This window comes from Gambusia affinis, linkage group LG02 (assembly GCF_019740435.1).
Source record: "Gambusia affinis linkage group LG02, SWU_Gaff_1.0, whole genome shotgun sequence".
NCBI lineage: Eukaryota > Metazoa > Chordata > Actinopteri > Cyprinodontiformes > Poeciliidae > Gambusia > Gambusia affinis.
Genome location: NC_057869.1, coordinates 5024687 through 5050577, shown reverse-complemented (window position 1 = coordinate 5050577; position 25891 = coordinate 5024687). Strand labels below are relative to the sequence as shown.

The window sequence follows — 25891 nt, the reverse complement described above, 5'->3', positions numbered from 1 at the left end:
AGTGATTCCAAAATGCAGGTGATCTGTCACTCAGTAATGTGACCTGTTTCCTGGTTTTTAAGAGTGATGAGGACCTGAGTTTACGCTGCTTCTCTAAAAATGCTTCAAGCATGCCCCCTATGTAATCATGCCTACCTATCATTCAAAAACACAAGTCACTGTTGTACTCCCTTCCTCACGGACATTCATCAGATTTTGCATGCCACTGTTAGGCACCCTGACCTCTTCTCTAGCTGTCCACCTTTCACATGTGTAATAGGTATTACTAGATACAGGATTATGAACAGCAGCAGTCAAATCTTAAGCCATCTGTTTCACAGCTTGTTGTTGGACTTTTTAACTCCCCTGTCTTTCAGCTACAACTCAACATCGTCAGTAGAGCACTTTATTCAGGATGTCCATAAGCATATTACTAAACAGGCATGAAAATCAGAGTAACTTGTTTGATAATAAAGTGTATTTTAATTTTTGTCAAATACACTAAACAAAGGGCAAAATTTTATTAGTGAATAAAGCATTGAAATGAAGCAGTGGTTAAATGTAACAAAAGAACCAAATTGTTTTCAGCTTAAGGAACGTAATTTTGTCTCGATAAAAGAAGACTGTCACATGTTCACACGTTGTAGTGCGGCTTAGGAAAATGTGTGAAAAGTTACAATATCTAATTACATTTTATTTTTATTTTTTTTCATGTTTTAAGTTATGCATTCACCATTACCTCAGCAGGTGAAATTAACAATGTAGTCAAGCAGAAAAGCTGTAAACAAGCAGGCAGAACTAAAGGTGAAGATATTTATAGAGCAAATCAGATTACAGCTATACAACAGGACTGTGAAAAAGTATTTTCCTCTGACAGATTTCTTTTGTTTTTGCTTTTTGTCAACATAAATTTTTGGGATCACACAGCAAATTTTAATATCATCCAAAATTAACTTGAAGAAAAACAAAAAGTAGTTTAGAAATGATGATGGAATTTATTATGGGGAAAAAAAAACAAAACTATCCCAACTGACCTGGACATATGTAATGAAGTAAGTACTGCATCTTCCTAAGTCATTAATTAACTATGTAGTTGAATATTTGTGAAAACCAGGTTTATTTTTGCTAGATAAATAGTGGACGCATAGATTTTTGTGACCGCTGACTATACATCCTAACAATGACATTAATATTGTCATTTAAAGGGTGGTGTCAAAAACACTGCAGAAATAGAAAACTCTGAGTTAGACAGTGAGCAGAAGAAGATAAACAGCAATGATGCTTGATTTTAACAAGTGGAGTGATGGACATGTGCTATTTTCTCAAGTTTGATCATTTATTTTGCTGGGATCCTAAGAACACAAAAAAATTGATTTCCAGGAAAGAAATTCCTTTTTTTTCCCCTTTTTTTCTTTTAATATTTTCACCTCTCTGCCTGTACTGAAAATTGCAGTGAATGGAATGTGTGTTTGTTGTTTAGGTCCATATCACTCACCTTCACGGACACCAATGTTTAGACCTTCATGTATCAGGCTGCTGATCAGCAGATTTAGAAGTTATTTCATCTCACTAACCAGCACTTCAATCTCTCCTAATTGTTAAAGTAATTAATTCAATTAGATAACAATTAAATTGTTGATGCTTTAAGATTAGTTACAAAATTATATCAAACCAGTATAAAAACTTTGAAATAGTCAATTTGAACTATTACAATTACCTGTTCATTTACGTCTGCTCTGAGCAGCTCATAGCATGGTTTCTTGAATCAGAATTACCACTTATACTTCAAATTATGATCACAATGATTGTGGTCTTGCTGCTGCTAAGACACTGACCTCTCAATAGTGCTCGAAGGAATCAACCTAATATTAAATTAATTGGAAAAAGAAGAATAAATGTAAAAGTCTGGTGTGTAGTCAGATGATGATGTCAAACTAAAATTAAACTACCATGTAGTATGCTGCTAATTAACAAACCTTAACTAGGCTTTTATTAAGCTATAGTCAATGAACAACATGTGTTTTTCAGATGGGATTTTTTCCCCCCTATGAATATCTCTTTCTTTTCATTTGCAGGCTGCTTTGTGTTTTGCTGACATTTGATGTGTAGCTGTGTTTACGGTACTTTATGTTCCACAGTCATACAGCATCTAAAATTTAACTAAGAAATACCAAACGGTAGAATTTGTACTGACAAATATTGTTGTTACTACAATAACAAGGATGTATTCCTAGTTTGTGTTGAACCTACTTCATACTGCTAAAAATGTAGAATATTAGCATTTCCTCTGTAGAGAAAAAGTATAATTCACTAATTTTTTACTTACCTTTCATTTTTTATTCAATTTGACTTAATTTTATTTAGCCTTAATGAATCCATTACTTGGCTAATTAATTAATTAGAGTATTGAAATTGACAGTGTGCATGGCCAGCCATTTATCCCAGTAGCATCTGAATGAAGCCAACTCAATTTGCTTAATTTTGCTGGGCAACCATTTTATAAGTACTTTGTGACAGCAGTGGAACACTTTCAAAAAGCATTTTTGACCCTGAGCAATTCTGTGCCATTTGGAGATATGGTCCTTTCAAAATGAGATGCATGTTCGTTTTTTTGTTTTGGTTTTGTTTTTGACGCAATACATTTTTACTTTCACTGAAGACTTATAAATTTATTTTGAGTCTATAAATATTCTAAAATATCCCGGTATGTGGGTGAGAATGGGTATTTTCTGTTCCTCTTGGAAAGATTTACTTGCCTTCTTTAATTTGTCTTCTTGAAATAAATCACACTTTTCTGTTTAGTTTTCTTAGCACAAATGTCGATACATGAACAAAACAAACACATTGCAAAAGGAAGCTCTGATTGTTGTCTTTGTTAATGATCCATGCCAACTCTGTAGAAAAAAGAGAATTGCTGTCTTTTTATTTGTATTCATGTACAGTATGAACTACAATCTCAGGTATCAATATTGAACATCATCCTTAGTGAAATTATTTGGACTCCATACAAGCACTCTTTTTTTTCTGGTTTTTGTTTTGTTTTTTGTCTTTTTTTAACAACTTGGAGCACATGTAAAATTATGATCATAAGATTTTTTTTTGCATGATGTTTTTGAAAATACTTTTTTTTCTGTAGAAATTTAGCCATGTGATGATTTTCCTCTCCAAAAAATGAGAGATGTCCCCACACACGATAACCCTCCCCATATATGGACAGTTGGCAGAATTACACACAAGAATTCAATCACCTTGGCTGGGGGTTTGCGCAAAAAACAAACTTAGTCTGCTGGTATGTCGAGTCCAACATTCTGCTCGACAGTCTTCATTCAATTCCATCCCAGCAATCAAATATCTTTCTAGATAAGCCATCTTGCCGAAAGCACCTACCAATACACAGATTTCCCATTCATTCTGGAAAAAAAACTCACAAGCTCCAAATATAGATAAAAAATCTGAACCTTTTTTTTACAGTAGCCAGCATCAACATTGAATCATTAATCCACCAAAAGCATTGAAAAGGAATTGAGCATTTGATAAAAGAAAAAAGCGAAAAGGGAAAGAATGGTTTACTCATCCTTATGCTGAAGAGCACCATTCTTGTCATCCAAAATGAAGAGCTGCAATGAGTAGTTCCTGGTTCAGCTACTCAGGCCTGACATGCAGTTACATCTGGATTGCCTGCAAAGGCAAAAACTGCTAATTTTACTTCTTTTTGAGTTATTATTATAGTGTAAAATCCAAAAACCCAGTCATACAGCCCAAAATTATTTATACTGCTGGCAAAAAAAGTTCAAATTATTTAATTCAGAAATTTTGTTAGACATTAATGGAAAATAAAAATTCCCCAAACAATAGTAAGACATTTTTCAAGGGGTATATTTAAAAAATAAATAAATACAATTCTTTTCTTAATTAAAGAAAAAAAAATACCCTTTTAATAATTAATGGAAAAGCCTTTATTGCCATTGCAGCAATTAAGTTCCTCTACTAACCATTGACCAGCTACTGGTGTTTTTTGATTATTCATGTTTGGCAATAAGTTCCAAGTGTACCTTGCCAGTATTTTGTTCCAATAGAAACTCCTCTTGGATCAGTACAGAATGTTTATTAGCTCCTCTCAGCAAAAGCATGTTGGTTGAATTAAGAAATTATTTTTGAATCAATTCTACCAACTATATGAATAATTTTGAGCCTACTTTTTTGGAAAATTCCCCAGAAATTTCAGGTTTGTGACTGGACATCAAATTATTATTTTTTTTGCTATTCTGACATGATTTGTTTGGAAGTAACAGTAAGTAACACTACAACCCATGTTCTTAATACAATGTACTGTGTGTCAAATCCCCCCAGACCCAGCTGTAAATGCACATTCCATTAAGCCAGTTTGGTTAATAATTGGCCCAAATTGTAAATTTGCCAGTGGGAAATTAAAATATGCTTGTTGCACAGAGACCAAAGCAAAAGGCATGTCTACCTCCTCTTACTCTCCACATAAGGTCACTGTTTCCATGGCGACAGGCTGATGGCTAGTTTGCCTCCTTATTTCTTATCTATTTTTTACTTCTCCCCCATCATATGTGCAATATCAGTGTTTGAAGACCTTTCATGACCACTGTTGATAAGAGCCTCCCCCATGTGCTCGCCTCTCGCCTCTACCCCAAACATTGCTCTTTCCTTTTTCTCTCCTATTATCCACTTCCTTAAGCCTCCTATTCTACTAAGACTAAATGAAAACCGCAGCATGTAAATAGACAGGGGGAGAGACAATGTTTTGATGGTCTATAAATGGTGTGACATCAAAGTGTCTGTGAGTTTTTCCTCTGCCAAAAATGAGACTGAGCAGGGGTCGCGTCAGTATCAAAGCCCTCTACCCTCTGTAAGATGTCAGCCACAAAGTCTCATGCTGTTTTCTTATCAGCTTTCCTCTATTAGTCCGGAAATGAACTGCTGATACAGATTAATGAGCTATAACACAACTTTTCTTAGTTTGTTGCAGGTTCCTAGCTGCTTCAGTGACTATGCTATCCCTGTTTGTCTGACAGGGTCACACTACATTACAAACCAGCATCATTTGCCTTTTTATCCGAACTAACAGATGGACTATCAGCGCCTGAGCTCGTGTGACCCTGGGGTGACGGCAAGGTGGCGCGACACCAAGTGGATGTAGATCATTACCAGGTTAACAGGGAGGCTGCAGACCACAACCTTATGCTACCCTTCATTTTCCTAAGAAACATTTTGCCGTTGTGCAGCACACGTATGCAGACAAAGCAAGACAAATGAGAGATGAGAACAGGGTGAAGAACATGCCAAAGCTCAATGACAGAAAGGCAATCACACAAACCAGAAGAGTGAAAACGGGGCAAATGTTGACCAGGGAAAATGGATAATTTAGTGATAAAAGAACAGAGGAGGAATAGAAGAAAATGATTAAGGGTATGAAGTCTAGAGAAATGTGAGGAGGCAGAGTGGGAGCGAGACCTTAATCTTAATTAAAGCAAAGGATGTATGGCTGTTGTTTAGGAGCCACAGGGGAAATGCACATTTACTCATTTGGCAGCTTTGCTCTGCAGGCATGCTGGTTCCACGGTGATATAAACCAGAGCTGTGTCATTAAAAGATCTAATCTCATCGTGAGTGACAGCTGGAATATGATGGTTAGGAAAATAACACCGCAGTTGTTTTGTTTGATGTCTTGTAAGCTTCTTCCATTTTGGACACAGCAATGTCCTTCAACAAATAACAGGTTAATGGAATCAGAAATATTTGCACACTAGGCCAAAATCTGCTGTAATTTCACAAGCTGCATAACATCCAGCTCAGATTCACATTTAATAAACCATTCTTTCCCTTGAGCAGTATCACACAGAGAAAGAGAGAAAAAATGAGCTAAAAAGCTATCACAAACAGTTTTTTTTTTCATTTAGCCACTAGACATTTTTAATAAATAACTTTTGCTTTTGTAAAGACCCTTTTCAAAGTTTCAAGTTGTCTCTTTGCCAAACACTGATTGAGTGCCGTCAAGATCAACTGTCAAGTCAACGGCATTTTATTATTTTAAAGTTTTGGTCCATTGTATTCCAGTTGTAGACTGGCAATACTGGATATGTAGTCAATCTTAAGGTCAGATTTGGGTTTCTTGGACATTGTCTTTTGAACAAGCTTGAATCAGTAAAGGTTCTTGTGTGGCCGAGCTGTGTATGGTACTGAGCATTGGAGGGTGATGATAAGTGCTCTTGTACGTGTTGTAGTGGTTGTAGTGCTCCAATGGGGGGAGCGATAGGTGTCTCTCCATAGCAGCAACACCTGCAAGCTCTTCTTCAACAGTAATGACTTCCATGGAGGAGGCAGGACCATCAGGGTCCTGTTGGTTATGTTGCTTCCTCATCTTGTAGAAAATAACCAGCAGAACTGCAGCCATGAGTGTAATGGCTACAAAACAGCCAATGATAATCTTGGTGGTTTTCATCACCTCATCCAGACCATTGAGGGCTCCTTCTCCATCTCCATTAAGAATTGGTATGGTGTAAGTCCGTTCTGTGGTCCTTGTTAAAACGGGTATACCCTTTGTAGTAGAGGATGGTACCCAGCCGTATGGGGGTAGTGGTGTTTGACTGTCATCCATGGGGCTCTCAATGGTTTCCACAGTGACTGTGGTAAAGTAGGTAACTCCATTGTTTTCCACTGCAGTGACATTAAGGACTGCAGAAGCAGTAATGTTTCCTGCTGTGTTGCTGACCATACAAGTGTAAGTTCCAGTGTCCTGCATTGTTACACTGGTAAAATTTAATGTCCCATCATTGAGTACGGACAACCGTACCTTATAAGCCCCATGTGTTATCAAAGAGCCATTTGGTGTGAGCCAGCTGATGGATGTCAGCGAACTTGTACGACATTTAAGTTCAGCACCCATGCCTTCTGTCACATTCAGGTCACTGGGGGGCTCAACAATAACAGGAACATCACACTGGAAGTAGCTGTGGTCCAGTTCCCCAATATAACGACCTCTAAAGGTTGAAGGAGAATGACAACGAGCACAGCAACTGGTATTGGCAGGCACAGTTTCCTTAAGCCACCAGCTGAGCCACAAAATATCACAGTTGCAGTTCCAAGGGTTGTGATGGAGGTGCACTCTTTCCAGACGATGCAATGGCGTAAAGAGGTCATGTGGCAAAAAGGTCAGGTTGTTGTGAGCCAGGTTGAGTTCCACTAGTGACTGAAGATCATCAAAGGAATTTCTCTCAATGGTTTGGATCTGGGCATGCATCATCCACAGCTTTTGAAGGCTCACTAAACCTGTAAATGAGCTGGGCTTAATGACAGACAACTGGTTTCCCGACATTTCTAGCTCTTCGAGCCTAATTAAAGGTAAGATGTTAGGGATCTCTTTGAGGTTGCACATTCCCAAGTTCAGATAGCGCAGGTTGGTCAAGTCCTTAAAAGCTCCATCAGAAATGTAGGAGAGACGTTTGAGCTCCCCTAGATCTAGCCTTCGGAGTGAAGGAACCCGGTTGAAGGCATAAGATGGTATACTTTCAATGGGATTGTTCCGTAGCCAGAGTTCTTTAAGTTTAGACAAGTACTCAAACGCTCCATTGGGAATTGTCGTAAGTCGATTATCAAAGAGTTCTAATGTGTTCAGACTTGCCAGCCCATTAAAAGCACCAATTTCAATGCTGCGGATATGATTCTTGCTGAGTTGCAAAATCTCCAGATGACGTAGATGCTTGAAACTGTCTACCTTGATCACCTGAATCAGGTTGTCCTGAAGATTCAGGTACCGAGTATTGGTAGAAATGCCGTCTGGGACATCCCGTAGACCACGACGTGTGCAGATGACTTTGCTGAATTGGTTACTACATGAGCAGACAGAAGGACAGGTCTGAGCACGAACTAGTCCAGCCACCACCAGTATCTGAAGAGCCAAAAGTACCACAAAAAGGGGGTTGGACAGTGCCCCCTTCAGCCTACGACCTCTCATTGTCTGGCGTTGGAGGGAGTAGATCATTGTGTTCCACATTCATAGTTCATCTGGTGTTAGGCTTCCCTGTAAGAAAGAGAAGAAAAAAAGAAAAAACCCTCAGTACTCATTTGCTGTTGGTAGAAGACTATTGAGTGTTTTGAATTTAACGAAAGAGGGGGAAAAAACACTTCCTTTGTCATTAATGTCATTAGGACAAACTTTCTCAATTGACATCCATCAAGTACAGTTACTTCTTGCATATGTTTTATTTTCCTGATGATATAAAAGGAGATATTTTAATAAGTCAAGTAGAAAATTTGGAAATCATCATGTCAAAAAATTGTCAAACTTGGTTATGTCATTTTGTGTATATTTATTAAAACATAAACACTGAGAAATATCTGCATGCCAATCAATAACTTATCCATGATTTAAAAAAAATCTTTTACAAACACTAATGGTTAATAACCCTCACCCCTGAAAATACAATGAAAAAGGGAACATGGGGATTCTGCTGCATATTAAGGAGTTTTGGAGAAAATTAATTTAAACTTTTAAAGGGTAACATGCAACAACATACAGAAGGCTTTAGCTTAAGAAAGCATGTCTGTGGTCAGCTTACTGAGTTTTTGATTTTTTTTTCATTGATTAATTATTAATAATCTGAATTCATATACTAAATCAAACCACAATATGGTAACAAAAAAAAACCTTAATCTGCTATTTCAGAATCAAATCATATTGAGATTGATGAGTCAATTCAACCGACAGGTCCAGGAGTATGCGTGAAAATGCTTATGATAAAAATAAACCCAGAAAATCATACACATAGAGCACAGCCTGTACCTCTCACTTACATTCAGCAGTGCTGATGTGTCTCTGCTACTCCTTGTGTTTTACATTTAAAGATAACAACCTACCAATAAATCTATACATTCTTTACAACAAACCTATATAGGTGCTAAAAGTATAAAATGTGACAAGGCTCTGTCAAGATGTGCTGTAAAGTAATTCACACTCTGCAGTGCAGTTACTGTCTTTGCCAAGAGCAGGGCACACTCTGTATCACAAAGTAAATGTATTATTTAAAAATTAACATGTACTGGGTCCTTCTGGGTTTTCTGTTATCTCTTAATCATCTCTTTCTGCCAGCCCACAAACAGGGAAACACCGGTGTATTATGACAGGTGTTTTCTAAACTGTAAAAATTGTTAACTGAGGTAGAAATGCTCACCACTGAGGGTGAGGGGCTGACTTAATCAGAAGAAATGAGGCTAGATGCCTTGATTTTGCACCAACAAGGCTGCCACAATACTCGTGATGGAACGAGGCTGCAGAGAGACATGCCTCTGCAGGGGAATCAGATCGAATAAGACCTCCCACTGGCTGGAGCTCATTTTGTCTGGCTGGAATTACAACAAACCCTGCACTGCCACCAAAGAAAAGAAAATGTCAGACATGGCAAACACACTGACAGTGATTATCTGCTGCCAATAAAACATATCAGTTTGCAAATCCACTGGAATGCTAAAAGGGATGAGCCTTGCAACCATTCCAAGAGTAAATTAAGCTTTGGCCACATGCCGTATTCATAGTGCATCTAATGCCTCATTACGTGCAGAAATGGAATATATATCATAAGAAGGAAAAAAAATCCCCCCTTTGTTGATGCAACACTGCATGGATTAATTTCCATCTAGCTATGCTCAACATGTGTTCAGAGCCACTGCAAGCAGTAAATGCTTACATCTAAAATCCTGCCAGTAACATAAAAACACCCACCTTCACTTTTCAGCTACTGCACCAGCAGCACTGGCTTTGTGTCTGTCGGTGCTGGGACTTGCCAAATTCAATGGTTATAATGAGTTAGTTGGGAAGGTGAAAGGAAACACATTCTATCTGTAAGATCTGTAATTCAGATCTTTTAAATTAAAATGTCAGTTTATTAAAATTATTGCCACTGTTAAATCCCTTAAAAGAGCAGTGTATCGTTTTCAACTAGCAATATGCGCTAACTTGGACATTCCAACACAGCATTGTAGCAAGCTTGGCACAAAAGCATGTAAAGCCCTCCTTTGAGGAACTGAAGAGCCTAACACATTGAAATAAAAAAATCTGTTTGATCTTCTCATTGTATAAAAATGAGATATGGTATTCTAAATCTATTCTGCACAAATCCAACTTGTGAAGATAATAAATCTTTTAGGATGAAACAAAAAGCACAAAACGTTGCATTATGTATTACTTGCTTTGCAGTCACATTTTGATTTTGATATTTGCACAAACTTGTTCACATGTTTAGCATTTTCCCTCTGGATACTAAGGGGAATTTGGAATCTTTTATGTGCAACAGGATTAGACCAACCCAGTGACAAACACAAGCATTTGAATTTGCATTTGTAGAATCAGACTAAATAGTTTCATGTTTAGAGGACAGGGATTCTCAGAAAGTAAAAATATTGTTTTCACAGAACTCTTTTCCACTATCTTTTTATTGCAGTGCATATTTCTACTAATAAAATACATATTTGTTTTCAAATTGGTCCCCCTTTACATAGGACAACAGAACAGAAGAGATCACAATGCAATGAAAAATAAATAAGGTCGGATTGTTGATTAGACAATTACAGATAATTTCCAGTTAATTATATGAATATAAAATTGAATAGAGTGTTAAATATGAAGTGGTATGAAATCTGGCGAGACCTACAATGAAAGACAAATAAGTTCCCAGCTACTGCGGAGGATGTCTGATGAGCTGAGTACCATCTTGCTAATTGATTCAACACATTACTGATTCATTACATTTGCATACGTTTGTTGCATGTCTGCTTTTCAACCTCGTTGGGGTGATGTTATAACCTCACAGGCCATCTGGGTCTGTGGAGACCTGGCTGCAGACAAAGCACCACACAGATATACGGATAGATGACAAGTCTGATGTATCAGTGTTTGAAATTATCATAAATCTTGACTGCTGTGAATATATTTGCATATACCGGGCATACGCCGAAACAGCACAAGCATAGAAAGCAGCAGGCCATCTTATATTATCTTGATACTAAAGCACACTATTTTGTAACTGCTGATTATGAAGTGATTTATTGTTCTGCCTGCCTGCCTGCCTGCCTGTCTGTGTCTGTTTCTTTTAAAGCTTGTTTTAAATTCTCAGTTATTTTCCTACATACTTAAATCAAGAAGCTGGTAAATAACTAATAATTTAATTATTTATTTTAATTAAATTACACTGAAACCAGCCTTATTTTGTACTGCAGCTTAAAAGATTCAGAAGGACAGGACTGTTTTTCTAATTGCAATATGTTTACTATTACATTTTTATGTGAACATTAACTGATTTTATATAATATTTCAATAATAACCACTTAAACTTTAAAATCCAGACCTCTATGGCACAGTTACACCTACCAACGGGTGCACAACAGAGAATACATGATAGAGTTAGGATTCTACCAGCACTTATTTTGTTAAGAAACCAACTTTATTAGCAGTCCAACACATTTTGTGACATGATGGACACTGAAACTGGCTGTGTTTCACTATCCACTGTGCAGTTCTGCTCCATCTTGGCATCAGTGCTCAGAGTGCTTGGGTGTGTGGGAAATAAATCTGCCACAAGAAGTTGTTGGGTGTTGCTGACTTATCAGAATAAGATTATTTAATAAGATCTGGCATTATTAAAATTATTTCAATAACATAGCTTTAAGAAACAACATCTATTTTTGTCTGGGCATTTTTGCAGTTCAGGTTTTTTTATTTTTTTTATTTTACAGAGGCCATTTCTAAACTATGCCTGTCTATAACAAGGGTAAAGTTGCTTGCCAGCTGTCACATGGAAAATTCTGTGTCATGTTTAGAGTGGTTGTGCTAATCACATCTGTTGTTTTTCACTAGCCATTTAATCTGGACATCATTTTTATCAGCCACTTAACTCCATTGTGTGGATTAGTTTGGTCGGCCGCTTTAAAAACCAGAACTAAAAGCCATTTTGATATTTTTTGTAAGAGTGGCTGGTGGTTCTGTCTTCTCTGTGGCAAAGCACTGCTTTAATTCATTGGAGTTGAGATGAACATATAATGGTGTTGATATAATACTCTTTGTATCTGGTGTATGAAATGCTAGTTGTTGTTTTTTTATGGAATACCATAAAAAATAGGAATGAGTAACCTAAAATTAATTCTGTTTTGTGAAAGTGGCAGCAGCTTAAACACTTTTTTTTTTTTCAAGATGATGAAAGTAAATCGGCACCCTTTACTTTCAGTTACAACTGCACAGTAACACTGTCTTAAGCCAGTACATAATAGATCCAGGTTTTCATCATTCCGATTCCACAGATAATACTACCTTTGGCAGAATTTGTAAGATCTTATAAGATTTACTCTCACTGTTTCAGATCTGGATCATTTAAAAACAGCAAAAGAAAAAAAAAAAAAATTACATCTTATGTTATACATTTCTTTCATTTTTTGATAGAAACAAAATGCTGCCTGAATAGGCCATTACTGCTTATTTTAAATAATGGTTAAAAAGCCTAGTTTCTGTTTCCTGGCCTGCATATTCACTAGCAACACATAAGCAACCTATTTGTAAAATGAGTGGTTCATTTATGTTTTCAAAGCTGTCTTGATTTATTGCTTTTTATAAGGGGCAAAAGTATGGGAAAAAATCTAAGGCATTTTACAAATAGGTTGCTTTGTGTTGCTAGTGAATATGCAGGCCAGGAAACAGAAACTAGGCTTGTAAACGTGTGGAACAATGCAGTAACAGCCTATTCAGCTTATTCATTGCTTAGTACGTATTTCATGTTGATTTAATTTGGTTTTGGTTCTGATTGTAATATAAATTTGTAAAATCTGTAAAGCACCCTAATAGGTACAATCACACCATACGTAGCAGTGTATATTTTCATTTTCTAAGGTGACGTTTCATTGGTTTATAAAACAAGACCAGGTAATAATCCAACAGAGGCGATACACTTGACCCTCTGCCCTGGACTAAATCTTCGGAGCTTTCAGAAAAGGCAAAAGTTAAACAACAGCAGCAATCCCTGAGAGCGCAATTGTTTTCTTCAAAATCTCAGAGTATTTAGAAGATCAAATTCATTTTCCTCCGATTTGAATGAAAGCTATTTGATTAAAAATGAACATATTTGAGAGCAATCAACTTGCCATCTGGAAACAGAGCCAGATGGACAATAACTGGCTGTTCCAAAAGCAACAGTATAGACATTTTTCAATTTAACATCAGTTATTATGCCTAAAAATGGACTGAAGATTTGTCAGCAACTTTATTTCATAGACAGTGGTCACAGTGAATGCCTTTATTACATTCCGGTTTTCCATGCATTTATGAAATGAATATGGATTTAAAATTTTTTCTAGCTATAGAAAATTTAAAATAAGAAAATCTAAGACTTTGAACATTGATGTATTAGCATTTTTTTAGATCTTAGTTTTAAAAACTCATTGAATTAAGTTTTTTCTAACAAAAATACAGTTTTCAAACTGTCTAACTCTGCCAAAATTTTGCATATTGCTTTGTGAAAATGTTCCCAATTATTTATTTATTTATTTATTTTTTACATTTTTTGACATTGCAATAAAAAATCAATAAAAAAAATCAATTTCATTAAACTTCAGTGTCAGCCTGGGCTACATAGTGGAGCAGTTGTTTGAACTGCTGCTTTGCAGCAAGAAGGTCCTAGGTTTGAATTTCCGCCTGGGGTCTTGCTGCATGGCGTAAAAATTTGCATCTTCCCCTTGTGCAAGTTTAGGTTCTTTCCTAAATGACTGATAAAAATATGACTGAGGTTTGTGAGTCTGTCTTAATTGTCCTTGTGTATGAGCACATGGCTGGCTGTTCGGTGTATCTCTGTGTTGTATAATGCTGTATAATGCTCCTACAACATAAGTGTTATAGGAGCAGGATATATAGACAATAGATGGATAGATGGATGAATGTCATAAGCTAACACAAAGGAAGCAAAGGAAAGATATGCTGCATTGTTGTATGCAGTTTTTACACAAAAAATGTCTAGTGTGTATGTGTATTCAGATTTTGCCTCTAAACAAAATCTGTCCTGTCAATGACAAACTGCATCGAGAGGACACCTAAATCATAAGTCCAGTTTATAGAGAATGCTAGTGAAGAAGCAGCATCACAAGGACCAATGACCATACAGGTATGAGGAAGTTTAAACAATAACTCAAGTTTTGGAGATCTCAGAGACATCATTGACGGTCACAGACGGTAGATGAGAGCAAAATAAAACATGTGGCAGACAACTAGCATTCCACATCAATCTGAACACGATTCTCAGTTGTGGTTGTGGAAGCATCATGCTTTGCAAAGATTTTTCTTCAGCAGGGACAGTGAAACTGGAGAAGTAGAGAATGAGGTGAGGGGTTCTAAAATTAAAGCCTAGGTCATAGTGAATCAGTTAGAGTAAAACATTTTCATATTTTTGAATGGTCTAGTCCAGGGGTTTTCAAAGTATGAAAGGGTGAGCCCCCCTCAAGGAGCACAATGCCTGCTGCCCCCCCAAAAGACTCTAAGAGGGATTTTAAAGCCCCCCTCCCTCCAGCCTCCAGATTCTGCGTTACTCTGCCTCCACAGCTCAGATGGTTGCACAGATTTGTGACACTTATATTAATATTAATAATTATAACGGTGCTAACTTGCCATTATAACTATTGCCAACTACGGACACGTTTATTCGTGGCTGTTTTCACGTTTATTGCGCTGTTCATATTGGTTTCGATGTTTGTAGTTTTCTGGAGCGCGACGTCTTTCAGAGGTAATACATTAACTTGACATTAACAAAGACACAGCGAGACGGATCATCCGGGAAATGATGGACAAGGAGAGACTGAGTAAAACTACCTTAATGACAGACAAATTCTGGGATTTATTGTGAGTCTCTGTTTATTCCCAACCCCAAATGAGGAACTTCATGTTCAAAAACGAGCCCAAAAAGGCGCAACCAGCAAATCGTTAAATTTTCAAGCGACTTTAAAAAAAATGAAGCCCAAAGCCGCTTATAATAATCGGACTTGTCGACAGAAACTCAAAATAGTTCCAGTTTTTCCACCAAAAAAATGCGCATCTCCCTCCATTGTTTACATTTCTGTCGCATAGAGACGTCGGTCACTCGACTAGACGAGTAGAGGAAATACGATTAAATAACAAAAGAAGATAGCAACGCACAGTAACACAAAAATGATTTTTATAAGTAACTGTAGTCTGACTACTGGATTTGAAATAGCAACGCGTTAGATTACTCGTTACTGAAAAAAGTGGTCTGACATCAATAACGTTACTGACATCACTGACCAAAACATCATCTAAGGTGGGAAACATTTCCACTGATCCCCGCTCCACACGCGCACCCCACAGTACCAACTTTTTCCTAAATCCACAGAGTTGATCGTGTGCGTAAAAGAAGTTTCTCTCACATCAGTAGACAGCAAGCAGATAGCTTTTCCGGTTTACTTTTTCCCTCGCACCGCGCCTCCCCTTAAGTGCTCTGGCGCCCCCCAGGGGAGGCGCGCCTCACACTTTGAAAACCGCCGGTCTAGTCAAATTTCAGAACCAAATCCAATTAGGAATTTATGGTAAGGCTTAGAATCTTATATTCACCTACATAATGTGGTATTGACTCAGGAAGGCTAACATCCACATTTGCGCACTTTTCAGATTTCCATTTTGTAAATATATAACTTCTTTCATCTTCAAACTTCTGCTGAACTTTGTGTTTTTTTTCTCAGTTATAATACATATCAAATATAAAGGAGTTTCTGTTTGCAGGGTGAGAAAACAAGGAAAAGTGGTCTAAATATTTTTGCAAGACAGTTTGTGATTCACTGCAGAAAAAAATAAATAAATAATTGACCCCTTTAAAATGAGACTACCGGTGCATACTTTTAGGATATTCCAAAAATCTACAGTTACTTTGATGACAAACTAAAAAGTCAGACATTTTACCTTTTTTTTCTGATTTATTTTTTTCTGATAAATAGGGGGGAAATGCTTTTTCTGATCAAGGCAGTATCCTTTGAACAGAGTTATTATGTATACTTTTACTTTTGTGCCTTTATTAGTTTCAATTGGGCAGTACAGAGGGAGACAGAGCAAGAGGGTAAAGAGACACCTTTCAAGTGTTAATTCAATTCCTATTCACGAACCATCTTATGGTGCCTCCATTATGATAATTGCAAAGGCTAAATAATCTGCAGGGACCTCCATGTTCAAATGCACTTTGCAAAGGCTCTGTCTAGTCTCTGCAAAGGGATTAAGACAGGATGCCCTGGGTGGCAGACTGGCTGAATGCGAGGGTGCACTTAGTATTCGTGTCACTTGTCTGGCCCACCAATCTGCTCCCATGACTGAGCTTCAAAAAAGAGATTTGCAGGATTGGCAAACTGTAAGTGGAAGGGCATCACAGTGGAGTTTAGGCTCATTAAACTAAATGAAAACATGGCACCATGCAGTATGTTAGTATGACTCAGCCAGTAGTGACAATCTTGTTGATTGGCTCCACGCATACTGTATAAACTAACACTGTACTGTAAAACAATTTGTTTTTAGCAATCAGAAAGCTGAGGAACACTGCTAGCAAACACAATGGTAATGTGCAAGAAACACACAAAGCCTCTGTTCTAAATAGGCAAGATGAAAAAGAATGTGAGGTTAGGAAGGTGAGAACACACAGCACTGGGTGAATAATACACACATCCTTTATCCAGCCTATTTACACTAGTTTGACACATCATTGATTTATATGAGAATTGAGAATGTATCTCATCATGTTTATCTGACAAACAGATTTTTAAATGTTTACTTAGATTTTACATCTCAGCATTTTCTTCTTCATTTTATGATCAGCTAAAAGTCTTGGCTCTGCACAAGAGTATACATACCATGATAAAATTGATTACTTTTCACAAGATGTAGGGACAATGTTTTAACAATTCAACACAAGCAAATTTAAAGATTTTGTGACCAGAGATGAAAACTGAATCAATTTGCAAATTTTCAACATTTCTGAAATCCCTGCCTGTCTGTGGCATCATAGTAAGACTAAACATGATCATACAGCTGAAAAACCAGGATACTGGTTTCCAGTGTTAGTGCTGGATGAAAAAACTGTGTTGCATTAAATATGACAAAATAGCACAGTAGCTTCAATGGCCAGACTTGGCAGAATGCTACTCCCTCCAAAATGCGGAGTGCTTGAAGGGATTAGTTCACTGAAGTGTCCTCTGTTCAGTCACAGCTATTTGCCAATGCATTCCAGCCATTCTAGTTTGCAAATTGACTGAAAGCAGAAGTTGCGGGCAGCTGCTTTTCCTGCAGCTTTTGTGCTCACACTTGGGGTGAAACAATACTGACACCAAATGACTTCATACAGTGACACTGCAGTCATTTGTTCTTTTGCTTACTATTGCTGCCCATAAGAGAAGCTGCTACCGCTCATGAAATCCTTCCCATGGATCCTGTCCTGGTGATGAGTTATTCAGATGCCATACTATAGTTGTTAGGATGGAGTCAAATTGTGATTTCTGATATGCAGTCAAAAACAAAATTTGTATTTTAAATTTAAAATTGAAATGAAATTTTTGACCTCAAACAATCACTTCTTTATAACTGAGAAACCAAATTACTATCAGAATATTTTGACAGAATTTTTTTCTAGCAAATAAAAAAGTGGCTTTGGAACATCTTTACTAGATGTTCAAAGCTCACTGAGAAATTATGCTAAAAAGCCCTCATTTGTCCAAATATTGTACAGTTATAGAAATATTTTTTTTCAGGAATTTTCATACACACATATATATATATATATATATATATATGTATTTGCATTTAAAATTATTTTCCAAAGAAGCAGAATATTTTCGCATAAAAAGAGAAACAATCTTTGTTTTAAAATATTTAAATGTGTTATAATGGGAAAATATTGCATTTAAATTCAGATAATTAGATATAATTCCTATATGTATTTTGTAAGTCAGAATTAAGAATAATTTTTACATTTTGAAACTTGAAAAGGTTTTCTTACATTTTCAACTAAACCCACTGGCTTAAAGAAAAAATAAGCTCTCACTTTCCTTAGTTGTCAAACTGATAACTGAAACATAAATGCATAACATATTTGCATGTTCTTGTGAATACGTGGGTTTTCTCGGGTACTTGAGCTTCCTCCCACAGTCCAAAAATACAGTTGTTAGGTTAATAGGTTATTCTAAAGTGCCTTTAGTTACTGTATGAGTTCATGTGTGTGTTGCCCTCTGATGAGCTGATGACCTATCTCTGACCTCTGAGATAGGCACCAGCCCTCCCATGAGTCTTTAAGGATACACAGGTTTAGAGAAAGGGTGGATGGATAGCTTTCAAATAAAGGGGAAAAAATATGTTGCTGCTCTGATTCAACATGGGTGAATAATTTTAGTGCTCAGACTTCTAGTCAGACCTAAATCTGTATGCACTCTGAGGCCAGACTGCAGCACTCATAATCATGTTTAGAGTTTTATAAAATGTCCAAGATGAAAGCACTGCTGCTGTACAGATAATGGCTTTTCCTCAAATGAATTGGCCTCTACAGCATCGTCTAAAAAGCATGTTGCCTGTAATCAGAGAGATCCCTTAAAGAGTAGACTGTAGACTGTGTGCACCTGTGACTAGATGTCTATTTTTGGAAGTGCAAGAATACTATGATGTACTAAATAATGCATTTAAAACAAATTAAAGCAATAGAACACTAGCATGGTACATAGAAATAGGTTCTTTTGTGCTATAATTTTGTAACATATAAAAACAGATAGAAGGTATAAGTGGGAAAATCCTCAGCCCTGCACGGAGGATCCTGAAACCTCAAGCTAGGAGAAATGTACATTTCTTTCTGTAAGTTCTGAGTCTTCCTTAGGGTCCTCTTCCAGTGTTACATTCTCAGAATATCTAAATAAAAGATGTCCAGGAGGATTCCTGGACATTTGACTGAACCACCTTAACCATGCAGAGTTCTGCTCAGCGCACATGAGCAAATAAATTTAGTTCCTTCGATAAGAATAATCACTGGGACAATGCTTTTGCTGCTACCACTACCTGAAATGATTATTCACCCCTCATTTCATTCTACCATGAATTGTGAACATCTTCATACAGGACCCCTAACAAAATTCACTTTTTTTCCAATGTCCAATCAGCATTCAAAAATTGTTTAGCTCTCACAAATAGGCTGAGTTATCCTGACAGATTTCTTCTTCAACTCTTTGGTCAAATTTAATTATACTGTCATCTAGTTAAAGTATTCTGTTGAACTGTACTGTCATACTAGTGATAAAAAAACTACCCATGTAGTTTATCTGTATCTTGATACTAACCATGTTAATACTATCTTTCCAAAAGCAGAATGTAATAACCCTTCATGACTGCTGAGTTTATTCTTCTGTTTAGAATACACCTAAAATGGGATCTTTATATTTTCAGTGGTAATGTCAATCTTACAGATCGAGAAATAATAACACTGCATCATAGCAGCTGTGATTTGTTGACTTTGTTTTTTTACTACTTTTGGTGAATGTCTCTGTTCCTTTTATTCAAAAAGAATTTAAACAGCATAGAGAGTGTTTTTGAGATGACTTTAGTGGCCAGGCGCTTCGAGGTGGATCATGTGAGAGGTTACATGTTGATGAGGAAGATCTTCGACCATGTAGAGGACTCTACAAGCCCTCAAACCACTCAAATTGTTAAAAGAGAACAGAGAAAATGTATTCTGACAGTACTAAAATTACTTTGCTACAGGGGATTTCTGCAGATTTCACAACTGGAACAAAACTATAGAGTCAGGGAACACATTACCAGCAAACACACTATTCAAGGAGAAAGAAAAATGTGGGTCTTTATTCTGAAGACGCAACCAAGTTACAATCACAGCCACAAAAGAAAGTTGCTAGATACAGCTAAAACACATACCATTTTTCCCACTGTCTGTCATTAAACTAAGTTAAAGTTTTTGGTTTTGATATCAATTAGGATTTAAAAGATATTTCTACATGCTAACTGCCAGAATAATGAGAACACTAATGATCTTGATAATACTGGCTTTGTAAGGGTCTAATAGGCTAATTCACAACAGTTCAGTGGAATCTAGTACACCTCTGGCTATGTTTTAAAGCTTTCTTCCAGAAAACCACAATCACTGCTTTTTGCTCAGCCGTCTCTTTGTGACATCAAGGAAGAATCAAAAGAAATCAGGTAAAATGTCAGGAAGTGAACTGTGGAGCTCAATGAGTCTGAATCACGCTTGGATTTCATTTCCAGATGTCTGATGGTGCCATGTCCATCTGTTCAAACAATTACCTGCAAGTAAAAAACAGCATGGGAATGTCCTGCCATCATACTGATCAGAAAAGAGATAGGTTCAAAATGTGTGTGGAGAAAAAAAACAAAACAGGAAAATGGTTTAAAAAGCTTGTAAACATGCTGTTTGAAGCTGATGAGAGAATGCCAATATTCACAGTGAAAGGAATATTGGCAACATGGGCTGAAAGGCCACTTGGGGGAATAACGAATACGAAAATACTAAAGGAGAATCTTAAAGGGTGACTGTTACCTTCTGTTGTATATCCTATTTATTCAACATGATTCAAACATAGTTTGACTTTGTAATTTGACTCATTGAAATTGGGCCTTAGCATTTTAATACCATTTAATACCACTGCATTTATGACCTTTTAACTTTCTCACTGGATTTACTGTAACTGTTTTATTTGCTTATGATGTACTTGCAATTCATCATATATTTAGATTCAAACTTAAATTATAGATTAAAACTCAAATAGTACTTTGCTTATTCTTTGCATCACTATTGAAAAGATCCAATTACTATACTTTAGCAATTTCTAAAGCAAAAACTAAAACAAATTGTTTTTAATTTGTTACTGAGCTCATAATCCAGCAAAACCAACAATAATCAAAGTTCCTTTATGCTCTGATAACATTTTTTAAATCTGTATCTCTAACACTGAAGCAAAGACTGACATTGAGGCTTAATAAACACCATGAAAGGATGGGTGGACAGAACAGATGCCTGCCTCTATTGGTCAAGCATGCTGCTTGAATAAAATATAAAAAATACTGAGTCTCCAATCGATTCTCATACAATTCTCTTTTCGCTCTTTCTGCGGAGAGCAGGGTGTTAGGTCATCTTCACAGAGGATGTCCCTGGAGCTGGTAGTGAGTCTATGGGGAATTGCTGACTTGCTCAAGGGCAGGACTAAAGCTGCTTGCTTGTTACAAGTGCTTATATTTTGTGGTTGCAACTTTCTCTGCGCATTTTCAAAATAAATTTGCAACACAAAAGCAGCTCCTAGACCTTTATTTCAACTGGATCAAGGAGCAGCTTTTAAAGATGTTCTATTATACAGATAGCTTATTCACCGGGGCCTGTATATTGAACAAGAGAATAATAGATACTTCTCACCATTCACTTTAAGTATATACCTGCCATGTGCCTCATATTCTCTTACGGTTAACCACCAACCACAGGTACCTATTACTGTCTTGGAGTTGCAATGGTTTATTCCGAACAACGTTTTTCCATGTGATGTATGTTTTAATCTGTATGTGCAGAATTGTAGAACACAATACTGCAATCATTAAGCAACTCTTCTAGTCTACTGCAGTGACTTAGAGCTTAAAATTAAATTCCCTTTGTCCAGATTGCTATAATTATCCACCTCACTATAAAGGGTGAGGCGAAGCTTAAGGTCTGTTTAAAAATAACTACCATCCAATAAATTTGGACTCAATAAATGAAAGCTGAAGAGCAGACGTTTTCTCTCTGAAGTAATTTTGATTATATTTTTTTTCCTGTCTCTCTCTCCACTTTTGCCCCCTCCCCTTTCTGCTCTCTCTGATAATCTGCTTCGATTAATCAACAGTGAATGCATGATGCTTAGTGGGAAATTGTTATAAAATCAATCAGAAATCAGAAGTAAAGCAAGTGGAAGCCTATAATTTCCTAAAAGCTGCTTTCACACTGTGCACACGTTTTGCCATAAAGCCCCAATTCTAGCAAGAGGAAGATAAATCATCAGCATTTGCTGTACCATTGTTCTTCGAGCGCACATATTTGTTGTATTTTTGCAGCATGAGCAAGACCTAGATGATCATTAAGACTTATTTTGATGGTAGAAAAGGTAGCGCATTATATCATATATATCATATACCATATCATATACCAGCTGTGCTTGTGTTGCACTGAGGACTGGGCTAGTTTTCTCTCTGCTAATTGCTGATTGATTATGTGTAGCCAGTGTTGACAGCACACAGTAGGTAGTCCATTTTTTGTTATTATTTGTTCCTGACAAAAAGTCTCAGCTTGCAAGCTAATAAGTTCTGGTGGTGTTTATTTCCTATTAAAAAATTTTTTGGGTGGGGTTTTGGCCATGTTTGTTATACAGTCCTGACCCCATTCATCAGCACCCCTGGTGACGATGTGCAAAAAGACTTTAAATAAATTCATTTTTATCGCAGCAGCACAGTTCCAGAAAGTCGTAGAAAAGTCCAGCCCCTCATTTAAGCACATTTGCAATGAGGCAGACAAAGTAAATAAGTTAAATTTGTTATTTGCAAAATCAGTAGTTGGCAGTTATTGGCATTTCTACTAGTAATGCTTCAAAGAACCTAATTTTCCTGACAGGAAGTGCTGTCCTTAGTTTTCTACAACATTGCTGATATTGGAGCATAAAGAGACCTTCTTCTTTGTACTGTATCTCCCATGTTTGTTCACACAGCCCAACACATTGTCATTTAAAATCTCTGGGTATTTTAGAGTTCATGTTGATGCATTCCAACAAGCTTTAGGCACGGCAAAGCGAGTTTATTTGTACAGCACCTTTCAGAAACAAATAAATTGTGGAACACAAAACGGCTTGTTGTGCTTCTCACAACATTCTGTCATTCCCTCATCGATGCACACATTAACACATTGATGGTGGTAAGTTACTACATTCTAGCCAGAGATGCCCTGGGGCTGTCTGACAGGAGCAAGGCTGCCAGGCATGGGTGCCACCAGTCCCTCTGGCCACCATCAGCAGGCAAGGGACACAGCCATTGAGACAAATGGAGTGGGGATTTGAACCTACAACCCACATGTTACAAGACAAACTTCTACCAGCATCGTCATTTAAGTGAAGTGAAGTATCTTACATGATGGAATCCCAAAATATCAAACAAACAAAATGACTCTGCAGTGACATGGTAAAAGAATGTAATACAAGTTGGAATACAGACTGAAACTAGTGATATTTCAGTTAGTAATCCAAAGCATGATCAAGATCTCTTATTTAAATTTAGAAATTTTAAAGCTGGATTTTTATATCTTTTTGTGCCAAATTGTATTTGAAAATCAATTTATTTTAACAAATGTTTTTTGGAGGGCACCAATAAATGTGAGTGACAAAGCATCTTTACGTTGCCTATGTTTTGATGTAAAAACTGTCAATTCTTCTGTGGATGAAAATTTAATTTCATGTGTAATAAAAACACCAATTTCACCTATTTGAGTGAATTATTTGGTGCTTTTAATTGAGAAAAAATAAATGCTCCATATAATAAACATATCTTCCAACACTTAAAGTATTAACCCTGAGTTCTGCCTCAGTAGTGAATATAGTCTGGAATTACTTTCACATGTAAGTAATTATTCGTATTCTATGTCCAACCCCTGAAGTAATTGTTTACGTGAAGCAAATTGTTTTACTCCCAGGACCTTTATGGTCGCATTCCGACATCCAGCTTACATACTACTTGATTGCTTATCACACACACAAAATCTAAGTAAATGTGAGATTAATTTCTGTCCTTGCTTTGTTGTTTTATGTCTATTCATTTAACCAACTAATATACAGTAAGCACCTTCGATGAGAACCTTTTTAATCCAATTTAAATAAATTGCCTCCTCGATCTTACTCAGCTCTCCTCTTTCATTTGATTTAACTGAACACATGAATAGAAGCTCCTCAACATGTAGCTGGCATAATATTAGAAGTCAACTACTTTGAGAAAAGCAGTTGCTATATTTATATGAAAGCTGAAAAAAATTATGAAAAATAAACAAGTGATATGTTGATGAACAAATGATACTTCTTTTTGTTTTCCCCAAGTTATTTCAGAATGGATGAACGAAAACAATGATTAAAAATACTTTATTAATTGTTTTTACATAGATGGAAAATGATTGTTTAAATCAAACAGATTTAGACAATCTGTTTGACAGCAAACTGTTGTTTCAATTTTTAGAAACAATTGTGGTCTGAGCTGCAAACAGCAGCTGAGACCACACTATTAAAAAACTACTTAAAGTTTTTTATATAACTTTCAATAATGTAGATAAAGAGGCAAAATGTCATGAATCAGAATTATTTTAAGTATGTTCCCCACTAGTAATGTAACCATAACAAGCATGATTTGACAGCTACAACATTAAAATCTATTAAAAGATACAACAATTTAATAAAGCGACAAGCTTAAACTTCGACCTATGTGAAATATGAACTTAATTGTTATTATGGAGTCAAATTTGCATGCATATTAAAATGCTGTGTACAATATTTCGGTTTTCCTCAATCCATAAAGCATATGACAAAAATGAACGCTAAGACACCACTGGGTTACTACATCCAGGGTGATTAATACATTTATTTATATGCAGTTATATTTGCATTACTATTATATCTATTTATTTAGAAGACATAAAGAATAACAAGTTTAAACCCATACAGTATGATGAGGTTAAGTCCAATTTTGAAAGCATTTATGGCTGTTTATTTGCAAAATGCTACATCGCATTTCATAATATTCACTCCCAACAGTTTGGACCTGGGTATGTAGTTCACAGTGGTTGTTTTTCCTAAAACAGCTGCCAGCTGTGATTCAGATCAATTTTCCTGTCCAGAAAACCAAAACAATGACCTGGGGGAGGCTGCAGTTCAATGAGAGTTCCCCATTGTCAGCAACTCTTGTCACATTATACAAACAAATTCTACACACTCTGTACATATGGCAAGTAGCCATAGTAACAAAACGCTGCCAATATGCTGCAGTACAGCAACTACAGGTTTTATATGTTTCAAATGAGTTAAAAAGAGTTTAGGGCTAAGTTTGCTGAAATATAGTAACAGATTTTCAGCCAAACTGGGGAACCTGTCCTGACTAACTTGACAAATTCCAAGTATACTTTCATGAGAAAATATGATAAAAAAGCAAATGACTAGCAATGTGCTTGTTAACATGAGGCTAATTTAATGTACTGCAAACAATAGTTGGAATTTTTAAGTTAAACTTCAATTGATCATCTAGATTATTTCTTTTAGCAGTTTTAAATAATTACAATTATTTCAAACATATTAGCTTTAGTGAAATTGTCAGTAAAGTTATCTATGCACATTTTTTCATAGATGTTACTTTCACCACCCTTTGGATTTGGAGACTATTCAGTGATCCATTGGGTGAAAACCACCATGGACTTGTTTTCTTTCTATCACAGCGATGACACATATAGACAGGAAAACACATTTACACCTACAGGCACTTTAGACTCTCCAGGTCACTTAACTCGCTTGTAATCGGACTGAGTGGCGCTAGTATATCTAAGTGCATGCCATTTCTCTCTCTCTGTTCAGAAGAAATCAAAAGTAAATGTTACTATTTTATTTATTTATTTATTTACAAATTTCTCTAGCAAATTTAATTGGTAGTGATGTTAGAAATATGTACTTTCATTAAAAGAAAAGAAACTAAATCAATTAATTAATTTTTCTTAAAGGCCTACATAACTAATTTACACATAACTGTATTAATTTGTCAATAGAACATCAACTAGCCATTTTTCAATGTTTAAATTTTGTTATCACTGTTTTAAAAGGG

At 36.4% G+C, this 25891-nt stretch overlaps 1 protein-coding gene across 1 annotated transcript in view; it reads right to left on the bottom strand.

Moving 5' to 3' along the window:
* Nucleotides 1-502: 502 nt before the first annotated feature.
* The window catches only part of LOC122846407 (leucine-rich repeat-containing protein 4C-like), a 50807-nt gene continuing 25418 nt past the window's right edge, over nucleotides 503-25891 (bottom strand). Inside the window, exon 3 of the mRNA XM_044143367.1 lies at nucleotides 503-8026. Within this exon, the coding sequence (XP_043999302.1) occupies nucleotides 6104-7999 (1896 nt within the window). The 5' untranslated portion in view covers nucleotides 8000-8026 and the 3' untranslated portion in view covers nucleotides 503-6103. The remainder of the gene's footprint in view (nucleotides 8027-25891) is intronic.